The sequence below is a fragment of the Sceloporus undulatus genome, chromosome 7 (genome assembly GCF_019175285.1).
Source record: "Sceloporus undulatus isolate JIND9_A2432 ecotype Alabama chromosome 7, SceUnd_v1.1, whole genome shotgun sequence".
Classification (NCBI taxonomy): Eukaryota; Metazoa; Chordata; class Lepidosauria; order Squamata; family Phrynosomatidae; genus Sceloporus; species Sceloporus undulatus.
Window position 1 is genome coordinate 21534066 of NC_056528.1, and position 13639 is coordinate 21547704.

General features: G+C 43.6%; 1 protein-coding gene across 1 annotated transcript in view; it reads left to right on the forward strand.

The window, feature by feature from the left end:
* The window catches only part of EXOSC2 (exosome component 2), a 17204-nt gene extending 9412 nt beyond the window's left edge, over window positions 1-7792 (forward strand). The window contains exons 5-10 of the mRNA XM_042478744.1: window positions 389-478; window positions 1265-1330; window positions 2055-2123; window positions 3986-4162; window positions 5065-5193; window positions 6436-7792. Coding sequence (XP_042334678.1) covers window positions 389-478; window positions 1265-1330; window positions 2055-2123; window positions 3986-4162; window positions 5065-5193; window positions 6436-6516 — 612 coding nt within the window. The 3' untranslated portion in view covers window positions 6517-7792. The remainder of the gene's footprint in view (window positions 1-388; window positions 479-1264; window positions 1331-2054; window positions 2124-3985; window positions 4163-5064; window positions 5194-6435) is intronic.
* The last annotated feature ends 5847 nt before the right edge of the window (window positions 7793-13639 follow it).

Genomic DNA, 13639 nt, shown 5'->3' on the forward strand with positions numbered 1-13639 from the left:
CTGCTACTAAAGCAAACAACACAACAGCACAGGGACTTTTTAAAAATAGCAATGCAAAGTAAAGCTTTTTAAAAGGTTACCGTATGTGGCATTGTGATGCAAGTCAGGCTATTTATGAATGAATTTGTTCTTCCTCATATGAAATCTTCTCCCCAGAGGAATGTTTAGTTGTTTTGAAACAGAAATGTGTCTGTTCAGATGCTTTTGGCCTCTAGACCCTATCAGTCCTGGCCAGCATAGGCAGCAATGAGAGCTGCTGAGAGTTGCAATCTTTAATGGCAGTTGCAATCTATAATCTATAATACCAACATCTGGAGTGACACAAGTTGCGCCTCTTATTCATAGTATTGGGTTGTTTGTTTATAAAGTTTCTCCTTGTTTGTTATAGGTTCAACAGAAACGGTGGAAAGTAGAAACCAATTCCAGACTGGATTCAGTCCTGCTCCTTTCATCCATGAATCTTCCAGGAGGGGAGCTGGTGAGTTCCCTCCCTTTATGAAACAGCTGGAAGGTCAGAGAAAGCACAAAAACAGCTTGGGAGTATTCTGATGTATAACAAATTCCAGAACATGGTCACTTCCACCTAATGATCCTGCCGTTTCCCCCCCATTAAGCAGATCATCACTGTTGGTTAAATATCATTAACATATTTTTAAAAACCCAAGAGCTAGAGCTACCAGGAAAGGGCTATCCCAGGCCTTGAGATCTCAGGGCCAAAATCTAAGAACTGGTGATGTTACCAAGTTGATGTTAACAACGTAATCTTAATCTTTTAGCATGATCCATTAAGTATCATCCATAGTTTCACAGCATGTTTCAACAGTCTTATATTTCTTTTATACAATGCTCCTAAAAAGCATCACATCATCTACCCCAGCAAGTCAGGCCAGGGAACCCTATTTCCATGCCAACTACCAAGTTGTTTCTAAATTGGAACATCTTATCTATTGGCGTTGTGAGGAGACAATTCCTCCACCTCTTTGTCCCATCTGACTGTAAGAAGAGAATTTGCCTTGACTCATCCTCTTCCTTGAATAAACAAGGCCTATCATGCAAGTAAAAGGTAATGGCTTGACAAGGTTGCCAAGTCATGTCTGGGCTGTCCCTTGCAGATTGGACCCATGTATAAGTCAACCCAGGTTTTGGGGGTCAATTTTTTAACCTAAATTTCTCGACTTATACACGAATAGATACACTAAATTGAAAGGATGACGCTACTAATTTTGCTTAATCATGTTTATTTAATTTTTTGTTTTTGTTTTAGAGGCGAAGATCAGCTGAGGATGAACTGGCCATGAGAGATTACCTGCAGGAAGGAGATCTGATCAGTGTATCTATATTTTTGTTAAATTGGGTCTAGATGAATTAAGAAAAGGCTAGGACTGGCAACAGATGGAGTTGCCTTCCCCAAACAGGTCCCCAACTGATTTGTTCTTTGCTTCATGGTTGAAAGGATTTTGTTAGTTGTTGTTCACAATGTAATGTTTCCAAGCATCTCAGGCTGAAATAAGAGGAGGGCTATCACTGCTCTTGGACAATTTAATGGGACTTTCTCATGGGTGAGATCCTGGGAGGAGGGTTTATTCTTTTTGTCTTCTTTCTCCCCCCCCCCCCCCCTTTCTTCTTTTATTTAGTGTTTATTATATTACACACTAAAAAACAGAGATGAGCAAACAACAACAATAAAAACAAATAAGCATATATAGCTATAATCCTCCACTCCCTTACAAAGTAATCAAGTTAATTAAAATACAATGTCAAAATACAAGTCAACCCATACATTCACTTACCATTTATAATATTGTCCATATATAGCATTACTCCTCCACTTGTCCGGTTAAGGTATTGTGCAAGATACTTGTTAAGATTAACCACTTCTTTTCCATTTAGTATTTATCAGTTCCTCAAAGATTCTAGCTTAACAATATTCCTTATGGGATAGATTCCTATGAATGAAATTGTCTTCAAGGCAATTATATTTGTGGTTTCACCAGCAAGGGAAGTTTGCAAAATGCAGTTCTTAGGTGTCTCATTTCCTTAACTGGTCCTGGCAGGCAGAGGTCCAGGCAGTGTTTTCTGATGGAGCTGTGTCATTGCATACTCGGAGCCTGAAATATGGGAAGGTGAGTATGGCTTGAGTTTCTGGCTGCTCTATTCTTAGGTCTTGGTTTTGTGTTCAGATGAGTAGAACAAGGGAAAATCTCTGTACCTTCAAGTGTCATGAAGACACCAGGCCCTTGCTTACATGGACCAGTGTCTCTTCATCTCACCCAACGTTGGATCTCATGGGACTTGCCAGAAATGTCTTTTGGAAAGCAGTAGTGAGGGAAAGAGCACAGACTTCCTCATCCTTGCTTGAACAGCTGTTCCATGCAGTCTTCCCTCTTCCGTGCAACTCCTGAAAGCTCCAGGAGTAACTCTTCTTTGCTTCTGATTAGTCTACCTGCCACTGGAAGGGAGTGGTTAGAGGCAAAGGAGAACACATGCTCTTGTACCTTTGGGTTTAAAGGAGAACAGAGGTGGCGTGGGGCAGATATACAGAAGAGGGCATTTGGGGATCCCTATTAAAGATCAGCTGCTTGCAAGATTTTGGCTGTTGCTGAAATGCAGCTTCTGCAGCACTGATATCCTGCAGCTACCAGCTTTGTGAATGCTGAAGAGTGATGGGAGCTACAGTCCCTAGCGTTATCTGGAGGGCCACAAGCTTCTCACTTCTCTCTTAGAAGACTGCAAAAATTAAACCTAAGTATGTTATCTGTTTTTTTTAATGGTGTCATTTATCTACTCTGTTGTATATTAATCAGTTGTCCCACAGAGTATACTTGTTTACACTCTGGTGCCCTCCCGTCCTTTTTGGCTACTGAAGGAAATACCCCATTTATAAGGTGCCTTCAATCCTGATTAAGAGAAAGGAAGCCAGGACATAAGTTAAGAAGATGGTGGTGGTGAGAGCCAGCATGGTTTAGTGGTTTGAGTGTTGGACTAGGACTCTCCACTCCCCCACGGCAATCCATTGGGTGACCTTGACCAAGTTGCAGACACTCTCAGCCTTAAAGATTTGCCAAAGGTGGTAAATCTCCTCTGAACAAACCTTGCCAAGAAAAACCTGATTGGTTCACTTTAGGGTTACCATAAGTTGTTTCTGATAAGGGTTATCAGAAACAACATGAAGGCAGTGGCGGCAGCTGCTGCTACTGCTAATAATATTAATAATAATATAAACATTCCCTTCCTTGGATTTTTTTAAAAAAATCTTTCCATTTTATCTCTACCCCCCCCCCCCCTTTTTCTTCCAGAAACTTAGATGTGGGGTTCTGTGCACTTGAAGGCTTCTTAGCCTTTAGTTTCCTATCTTTGATATAAGGGAGCATGAGTTCCTTGGAGAGAGTGGATATTGCAATAGAGGGTTATTCTGCTCTGGCATGTTAATGCTTCCCCATAGATGAAAGTGAAGTGTGATTATGGGATAAAGAGTGAAGGGAGAGTAGCTGAATTAAAAAGCTGCAGCTGCAATAGGGCTGGATGGAATATCTTTGCTAAATTGAAGCAGTTGGATCTCAGCCTTTGCTGTACCTCTCAAGAGAAGGATCGTTGACATTGTACATCTTTTAAAATGCTTTGCAGGTTATTAAACTGTAAGGTGCCATGTATTTTGTGCCTCTGTTAACGGGAGAACATGCTGCAGATACTGTTTCCAGGCTTGTTATATTACAGGCCAGTATCCTAAATTACAGCATTTCTACTTTCAAGTGCAGCAAGTCATCCATAACAACAGCCCTGCAAAATAATAGTATTCCTGTGATGGAGATGCTGCGGGGAGTGGGGGGGGGCACCCAGGTTACTGGCTCTATTTGAGGATAGAGTTCATTTTCTCTCTAGTTCAATTTGAAACCATAATTCACAGCTGGTATTACCTAATGGGGCCAGAATGAAGTGCCCTTACTTCCCTTGCTCTCTGGCTGCCATTGTTTGCTTCCCCCTGCAGCTCGGCCAGGGAGTCCTGGTCCAGGTTTCCCCATCTCTTGTGAAGCGACAGAAGACTCACTTCCACGACCTGCCTTGTGGAGCCTCCATTATCCTTGGCAACAATGGGTTCATCTGGATCTACCCAACGCCTGAACAGAAGGATGAAGAGGCTGGGGGGTTTGTAACCAACTTGGAGGTGAGCCCATGTCTGTGGGGTGGGGATTTTCCCCAGGCAAATAAAATACAGTCAGTGGTGGAGGAATTAATTGCACTTGCTGTGGAGGCAGAACTTTTTGGAAGATTCCTATGAAGGATGAGGAGTGACCCAGCCCATCCTTCCACTTCTTTATCTATTGCTCATGTTGGTCTTCTAGGAAGGCTCACTGCTGACTAGGCCTCTTCTCACATCCCCACACATCTTTCTCTTCTACTCTTCTTTGGCCAGCCAAAATTTAGAAAATATATCATGCAAGCTTTGGAAGCTTCATTGGCTTCATCATCAGGCAAAGAAATTAAAAATCATACAGGAGAAGGAAAGTGGTGACGGTAGAGTCACAGCATAGATTTTGTCTCTTACATAGTTTCTGTTGTCAGTTAAGACTCTAGATATAAGTGCAGGCAGAGGCCATTTCTTTCTTGAGCATGTAGGGACTGGGGACAATGAGTGATGAAAGAAAGATAATAACATTGCATTAGCAACAGAAAAGTAATTTCCCTTGAAATCCAGCATGTCCCTATCCTGTGCGAAGCAAACTGCATCTTTTTTAGTCAGAGAACATGGAATTTCTCAAGAATTCCCTCTACTATTGTGTCTGGAAAAGAGTTTAATTATTTTAATAAAAAAGAAAATGAGTTTATGCTGAGTGTACTGATCGTGCATCATATCTCTTGCAGTTTCTGATTTGTCTTTATTGGTTCGTTATGTTACAAACTGATTTTACAAAGCAATGTCTTGTTAAAAGTCGCAAGTTTTGTCTGTGCCCAAATAAAGCTGTGAACATTTTCTTATCTTCCATCATGTGGTTCTAAATCTGATGACTGCTAAACTTGGTAATTTGCTTAGGTATTCACACTCTGTTTCCTTTGCTTCCTTCTCAGCTCGTGCCCCTGGCAGACCGGGAAGTGATCTCCCGCCTCCGAAACTGCATCATGGCTCTGGTGACTCAGAAACTGATGCTCTATGACACTAGCATCCTCTACTGCTATGAAGCTTCCATTCCTCATCAGGTAACAGCTTCTCAGCCTTTGTATCTGAGTCTGTAGGACATTGTGGCTGGATTCTTTGGTTTCACTCATGAACATGCATATGCTTTGGTAAACAGCTTAGAAACAGCTGCAAAACAACTTCAGAGGTTGCTTCTGTCAGTTGGGAACACTGAAGATGCTAGCCAGGTGGCACAATCCACAGGCTTGTCCTCTCCATTCAAAGTGAAATGCTTTGAAAAGCTGAAGGGTAGTTGGGATTGAATCCAGGGAGGGTGCATCCAAACCAGTGTTATAATGGTAAGCTTTACAGTACAGTCCTCTTCATGACAGTCCTCATAACTACAACCCCCAGAAGAACCCCCAAATGCAAGTATCTGTACCATCTCAACAAATCTGTCATGAATATTTCTGTAGGAGCAGGTTTTTGTAAAGCTCTTCATTCAGTACCACGCCACCCCTAAGTATGTTGCATTGCAACAGTAATAGATCAGAGCCATTGTTTTTTTCTTGGAAAAAAATCTTAATATCTCCACTACCGTAAGATCAAAAGTGACAGGCAAGTCAAACAATGGTGGTTGTTTTCCTGTGTTCAAGGGTATAACTGTACCAAATCTCTGGCCTCTCTGAAGTTGTCTGTGGTACCAAGACTGGTACATGCCACTAGTGCAAAATAAGCTTTATTCATGAAACTTTATTGATGGGAGCATCCAGGGATCCCTGACCTCATAGGGGCTGAAATACGTCTCATAAATGAATGACAGGATTAATTGCCATGCCTATTAGTGCCCCACTGTTAACCATTCTAACTAGGCTGGAATAGTGCTTATTTTACTCTGTAATTTAATCACAAGCCCAGCGCTTTTAAAAAATGAAATTCTAAACAAATACACTGCCTTCTAGAAACAGTACAAAGAGCAAAAGGTAAGCAGCTAACAGGAAAGTCATTCCCCAAGACTTCTCCTAGCTAGACAAAGGCATGTGGAGTCTGAGGTTCTCACAGGAAAACTGGTGCTTTCACACTCTCATGTGCTCATCTCATGGAGTGCAAAGCTGGGATAAATGTTTGAGGCCTAACAATGCTAAATATAAAACAATCCTTCGTTCAGAGCATCATAACAAGTTTTTCTGGTGACCAGAACTCCACATCACTGCACCCTGTTAATGGGAAAGCCCTGGTGTTGTGTCCCTGTGAGCTCAGGCTCCACTATGCCCCAGGTGACATGGGCAAGGACCTGGAATTACCTGGTGTTTGTGCTGTTGCAGATCAAAGATCTTCTGAAGCCAGAAGTGATGGAGGAGATCGTGTTGGAGACTCGACAGAGACTGCTGGAACTGGAGGGATGATGGTGAAGGAAACCATTTGAAGAAGCATTGTCTTATTCCTTTCTACCAATTGCCCACAAGGAGTTTGTTTTTGGTACAAAATTTATTCCAAATCCTGTACCAAAAATAAAAGTAGAGGGAACCTTGAGCCCTTGTGCATCTCTTCCAGAAGAGCTCCAGAAACCTAGCGAAATCAGCCTTGACCACCAACGAGTCCTTTCACAAAAAAGGGCATGGGTTGTACCTCCTATGTAACATTTGAACCTGGGGGAAGCAATTATAGTAAAACATCCCAAACCTGGAATGGACATAAGAAGGGTGTTTTTCTGTGAACACTATTGGTGTGTGAAGGCCATCTGCATTTCACTTATGTCTCCCCAAAACGAGCATGAGCCTTGGAGTCAAGACTGTTCACCATCTATTCATGCACTGGATTTTGACATGTGGTTGAGGATCCCTTTAACAGGGGTGAAACTAGTAATCATAAGAAGGGCTTGATGTTGGTTACAGTAAATCTAACGTCGCATCTGTGAAGTGGAGGATAATCTACCAACCTATTCTCCCCCTCTTCTATTTTGTATCTTCTGATTTTCTTCTCATTTTTGGCTACTGCTGGCAGAGATGTGCCAGGTAGGACATGAATTAAGTTTTACTCTTTGCGGAGGAGTTAAACCCGACATGAAGTTACTAGTTTTGGCCTCCTCTGTGTTTCTTATCACTTGTATTTCTGCCGTAAGACTTGCAGGATAAAGGATGGCAGAACTTGTAACCTACAGACTTGGCTTTGTGGGGCTTCCAGACTGCTGAACAAGAATGCTATCACCTTGCCAAATGAGTGCCCAGTTTGGTCCTGGAACCTAGTGACCCAAGTAATGATGCCATGATTATCCATGGTTGTGATGTCTGCCAGAAAAGTAACTTGTCAGAACTAAGAATGCCTCCTCCATTTGTGGAATGGAGCAGAGTTCAGTTCCTTGTCCTGGTTGCTGATTGTCTCTTGGTTTGAACTTGACACGTTTGGTTTTGCCCAGCACAGCCAGACAGGATTCTTCCCCATGCCATCCTACCCAAAGGCCACCTTCCCATCCTCCTATATAACTCGTCAGGTTGAGAGTTTCTGTGATAGCATCTACTCTTCTAAATTTGTTTGCAGGTATGTATAATTTCTGAGAGCAGATTGAGATGACAGATATTTTTAAAAACTCCTTTCAGCTGGGAGGAGCTCTATTTTTTTTAAAATGGTTTTGTTTTGTACTGGAGAGGACAATTCAGTAAATGTTCTGTTTTTATAAATAAATACAAATTGTTGTGTTTTTTGTTTGCTAGGAGAGGGGTGTGGATATACTAGATTGGAGAAACATTCATGATTTTTTTGCCATCATCTCATTTTTGGTGGAGGCAGCCTACCAGTGATTAGCAAATCCCTGCAAAAGTTCTCACTTCCAGTGTGAGACACTACATGCTTTCTCCCTTGGTCTTATTTGTACAACTTATACCTTTTCTCCAACTAAGTGCGCACACCCAAGAAGTGAAATAGGACAGGCAGATTGCTCAAAAGGTGCACACAAATACCCCGATGCTTCTGTTATTTTGTTTAAATAGTTCGTGTAACAAGGTAGTTGTAACTTTACATTATAAATAGATTTACAGACGTCTCCAAAAATCTTTTCCACAACCTCATTCACTGAGTAGATTTTGAGATTGGGGACGTATTTCATAAGGATAAGCCAGGTTGCCAAAGCCTTTTTGACTCACAAACATTTTTTCCCAGCCAGCTCAGGACCTTTGGACCGGTGTCCTTTCTCTGTCCTGCTTGATTTGGAACTCAGATGCGATTAGACATTTTACGGAAACGATTGGATTAATTTAGTGCCATCACTGCATCACTTTTGTGCCACGTGATTTTACAGAAAACAAAAGACATAAGGGCTTGATTAGGATTTGCTGGTAAGTTTTTCTGGGATTGCTTTCAAATTGGGTACTGCGTTTTAAGACCTGTTTCATGTTGGCTGTGAACTCCTTGGCCTTGCTGGGATTAAGCTTGAGCCTTGCTGTTAAGAAAAGTCGCCAATCCAGTTATCACAGTCTAAACTCCACTTTGCAGGGAAGTGACAGAAGTCCATATTCTCACTGAGTTCATACAATCCTACTTGGAAGAGACTACGAGGCCATACAGGAATACACAATAAATTAATATACAGTACAATATATAACACATGATATATAACAACGCAGCACCTGGTCTGGTGATACAAATTTTATTTCTGACGTCTTTCTCGGTTTCCAACTATATTCCATAGATGAAAAATAAGGTATATATGGCAGTGCAACATCAATGTGCTTAAGATTGCATCAAATAAAGAACAGATGAGATAGGAGAGTCTATTGAAGTTTGCTTTGACCTGGGCCTACTGGAAAGGGCAAGATCCTGCCCCATCCTCTCCTCTCTGCTGAATTAATGGTGTGAAAACTGGTTTTGGACTTTTGAACTCGTGTTTATAGCAATGGAAATAGTGTCTAGGCCAAGGGAAGTAGCTGTACCATTCTATTCTGCTTTGGTCAGACCTCACTTGGAATACTGTGTTCAGTTCTGGTCGTCCCAGTTCAAGAATATTGTTGAACAAGTCTGTGCAGAGGAAGGGGACAAAAATGGTCTGGAAACCATGAAGCCCTATTAGGAGTGGCTTAGGGAGCTGGGGATGTTTAGCCTGGAGAAGGGAAGGTTAAGAGGTGATATGATAGCCCTGTTTAAATATTTGAAGGGATGCCATATTGAGGAGGGAGCAAGCTTGTTTTCTCCGGAGAACAGGATCCAATGGAGCAATGGATGCAAGCTCCAGGAAAAGAGATTCCAGCTCAACATTAGGAGGACCTTCCTGAGAGTAAGGGCTGTTTGACAGTGGAACAAACTCCTTCCTCGGAGTGTACTGGAGTCTCCCTCCTTGGAGGTCTTTAAAGCAGAGGCTGGAGGGCCATCTGTCAATGGGGATGCTTTGACGGAGAGTTCCTGCATGGCAGAAGAAGGGGGCTGGACTGGATCAGGGCCCTTTTTGGGATCTCTTCCAACTCTAGGCTGCTATAAAGGGGCTCTCTGAAGGAGGCTCTGGGTGTGAGTTTCCAGGAGAAGGGGCCCATAGGGTCGCTCTCAGGGTCGAGGGCAGTTTTCAGCAACAACAGCAGCAGCAGCAGCAGCAGAGCCTCTCCTGCCCTTTGCTGAGGCGCCTGGACCTCTCTGCCCGGCCCTGGAGCCTCCCCGCCGGCCCTGGAGAGCCAGGGCCCTGGGTGGCTCCTCCCCGGCGGCGGCGGCGGCGTCTGAGGCGGAGCGGGCCGGGTCCCTTCCTAAGATGGCGGCGTCGGCGGCGGCGTCGGGGCCCTGAAGAGCGGAAGCGAAGGCGGGCGAGAGGCGGCCCGTCCCTCAGTCCTCAGCCCCGGCTCTCTCCTCCTGGGCCTCTCTGACTCCAAGGGAGGCCTTTGGGCAGCGGGCGAGGAAAGGCCCCATTAAGGCCCCGGGCTCCTCTCCCCTCCCAGGCCCCTTCTTCTCCCCTCCTCCTCCTCCTAGTCCTCCTTTGGGTCTGAATTCTGGGGGTGTGCCTCCCTCCCTTCTTCCCCTGTTCCCTTCCACCGAGGAGGCTTCCAAATAACAATCCCCACTTCCTTCCTCAGTTACTACTACTACTACTACTACTACTACTATTAATCCTTTTGGAGAGGTTCTCTAGACCCTCTTCTTTCCTCCTCTGGTTCAAGGGCTTTCAGACCAAAGAAGCTTTCCTTTCCTAACTGCAAGGAAGCTGCCTTTGGAGGGAGGCTCCAGGGTCTTTCTTCCCTTTTTGGGGCACATAACATGTTGACCCAGCTCTTGTCCCAGGCTCCTGCTTGCTCTCTTCCTAGTCCTTCCTCCCTTTCTTCTTCCTAGCCATGCTTATGATGGCAAGTGACCTGTCAGGAGGACTACCTGTCCCTCCCTCACTATCCCCCCAACCATCTCTAGCTAAATGTTGTTGACATTCAACCACAAATGGCCCAGTTCCTATGCAGATTGAAGAAGCTTGGGCATCCATCTTTGTATTTCAAGAGTTGGTTGTTGTGTCTCTGCCTTAGGAAGAATCATTCTGGTTCTCTGGACTCTCCTTGTAGCTCTCCTTGGCACCTCGCTCCATCTTTGCCTGAGTGGCCCAAAAGCATCTACCTGCCTTCAATGAATACTCCAAGAAACCCTGACCAATGCTGAATTTGGGATGAAGCCAGCTTGGTCCTCTCACCCTGATCACTTCTGGATGCTGGGACTAACCAACTCCCTTTGGACAGGTGTTACGGACATCCAGCATCAGGCGGCATCCGTGTTTTTATGTGCCCCGTAACGTCAGAGGTGTTGATCCAAGCCATATACTGATCATCTGTAGCTGTTCCTGGGCTGCTTTGATGACTTGGATTCTTTCTCCTCTTGTTTTTCAAAATGACACCTGTCTGCAAAAGTCCTTCTTTTGCCTTTGCTGGAACTTCAGAGACATGTCAGTTGTGACAGTCACAGCAAGCTTCCTTTGGGACAGGTAGTGTTTGGGTGAAACTCTGAACTGTGTTGAAATGTTTGTACTTCCTACCAAATTGTGTTACGGAACTGTTTTGAACTGTTCATGCCTTCCTTGTATGTTTTTCCAGAATGTCAGGGCGGGAAAAGCGACTGCCATACATCTTTGCCTCAGACTTTGTTAATACTTGAATGTCAAACACTTGCCACTTAGTCCTGTGACAAGCGAAGGCTATGCAAGAGAAAAAGGAAAAGGACTTGGATACTGGTTGCCAGCGAGGTGATCTTTCATTACCTCTTGTATGGTTTGTTATTGGTCTCAGATGAACTAGTTCCTGGTTACCAGTAGAAGACCAGGTACAAGAAGATTTAAGTTTTAAAATGCTTTTGGTGGCATTTGCATCGACTAAGTGGAGTTTCTAATTCAGTCTTCTGCCAAATGTACATGCTTACAACTGTGCCGAAAAAGCACTGCGCCTCTTGACTCGAACCTTGTGCCTTGAGCGATCTGGTTGGTACCCAACCAACAGGTCCTCTGCCAGTCTAGAAGGTCAGTGTCTTCTTGTGTTGGGAAGAATTACGTTTCAGTCCTTTATGGGTCAGCAGCCTGGAAAAGTTCTTGGGGACCAACGAAGGCCGAGTCTGCCCGTTCTGCCCTTTATCAAAGGAACAGGGAAGAAGGAAACATCCAGGCATGGAGGCCCTCCCTGCAATGTCTTTCTGGAACATGGTAAGACACTTCACCTGGGCTTTAACTTTGCATGCTTTTTTTCCTTTTGAAGAGAACATGGTTTCCTTGAATCTAGTGTGCTGAAGCTGTGCATGCAAGATTTCCTTTAGGGAGGTATAGTTAGCCCTTCATATCCACTGATTCATCCATCCACAGCTTGAAAATATCCCACAAAAATAACAATTTCAAAAAGCAGACCTAGATTTTGCCATTTTATATAAGGGACACCGTTTTGCTATACCATTGTATATAATGGGACTTGAGCATTTAAGGATTTTGACATCTACAAAGGGTCCTGGAACCAAGGTCCGGGGGATACTAAGAGTTCACTGTACACTACATTTAAAATCTTTGAATAACGAGGCTTTGGTGTAAATGGATATGTTATTTGGATGCTATATGAAACATGTATATATTTAAAAAGTGAGGTATTTGAGATTTGTGGGGGTTCTGCTGAAATCATATTTTATATATGTATGCATATATAACATTTCAGCAAAACCCTCACAAATCTCAAATAACGTACTTTTAATATATATATAAATAACATTTTTTCATAGAGCAAAGAAAGATGCACATTTCCTTATTGTAGCTCTTTATCCAGTATTGTAAATTGAAGGTAGGGTGGGATAGACAGATTTTAGGTTTGCGGAATCTATTTTGTTCCTGTAGCCCTGATGTTGAACTGCAACTCCTATAATGCCTCACCAGTTGCTCTGGGACACACAGCACATGGTTATGGTGTAGCAGGTAAAGCCACAGCCCTTATGATGAGAGATATGAGTGTTTTGTTTCTAAAGCTGGGGAGGAGGAGATATCAAGTGGAATTAGTGGGCATATATTGGCTGCAGGGCTTGCCCCATCTAATGCTGCTACTTTGGCCCAAAAAGGGCCATCCTCAGGCCGCATTGGGAGAGTGACATTTACACAACACACACCCCAAATGCGGTCAGAAGCTGATCTGAGCCTGCCTCAACTCAGAAGAGCCAGGCTAAAAAGGAGTGGAAAAAACCTCCTCCTTTTTGGCAACCTGGTTTAGGACTGCAGTGGTGGCCCAGTTCAGGACTGAGTGCATACCATTGCTGTGATCCCACAGCAATCAGGGCAAGAGCGTCCAGAGCATTCCTTTTGCCCTGTCTGCTTGATGCCTTCATTTGGTCACAGCGGACCTTTCTTTCAAGCCCTACCCTAAACTCTACTGCCTTAACTTCATCTTTTTGACTGCCATGCATATTCCCAGATGGTTTCCGGACTTTCTTTACCAACTGACTGATATTTTTGCTCATCTTCATAGCTCTCCTGTTTCTGCTATCTTTGTCACTCTTGCTTCTCATGCCCCAGCTTTGCTTTCCTTTGGCTCCTCCAGTTCATCTGCAGTGTTCCACCAAATCGAACTTTTGACTGGCTTTTCTTTAACTCTGGATTTGAATCTGAATCATCTTTCTCATGTGCTTTCCCAGTCAATCCTCCATGCTCTTTTCCTGGCAGTGACCTTGTGCTTGGCCTCATTTACTTGTGCAGAACTCATTGCTTGCTGCCGTCTTTCTCTTCTGTGGAAGCCTTATCCTGCCCAAGTGTTCTTGCTCCCTGGGACTGACTGTGACAGTTGCAATAAAACTTAAATAGATATATATTCTTTCAAAAAATTGACTAGGCATTTCAGTCCCTTGAAATGGGAACCACAGAGTCATGTTTCTGAAACATTGCTTTGCTTCTCAGAATCTCATCTGAGATTGTTTCTTATGGATGTTTGCCTAGGACAAACTGGCTGAGTGGTTTCCAAAGTTTCAGTAAATGTTTGTTTTAATAATATTAATAGGATTTATTTTGATGGTGATGTTTCCAAGGATGGGGCACCTGTAGTCAGCAGGCTAGATGGAGTTCAC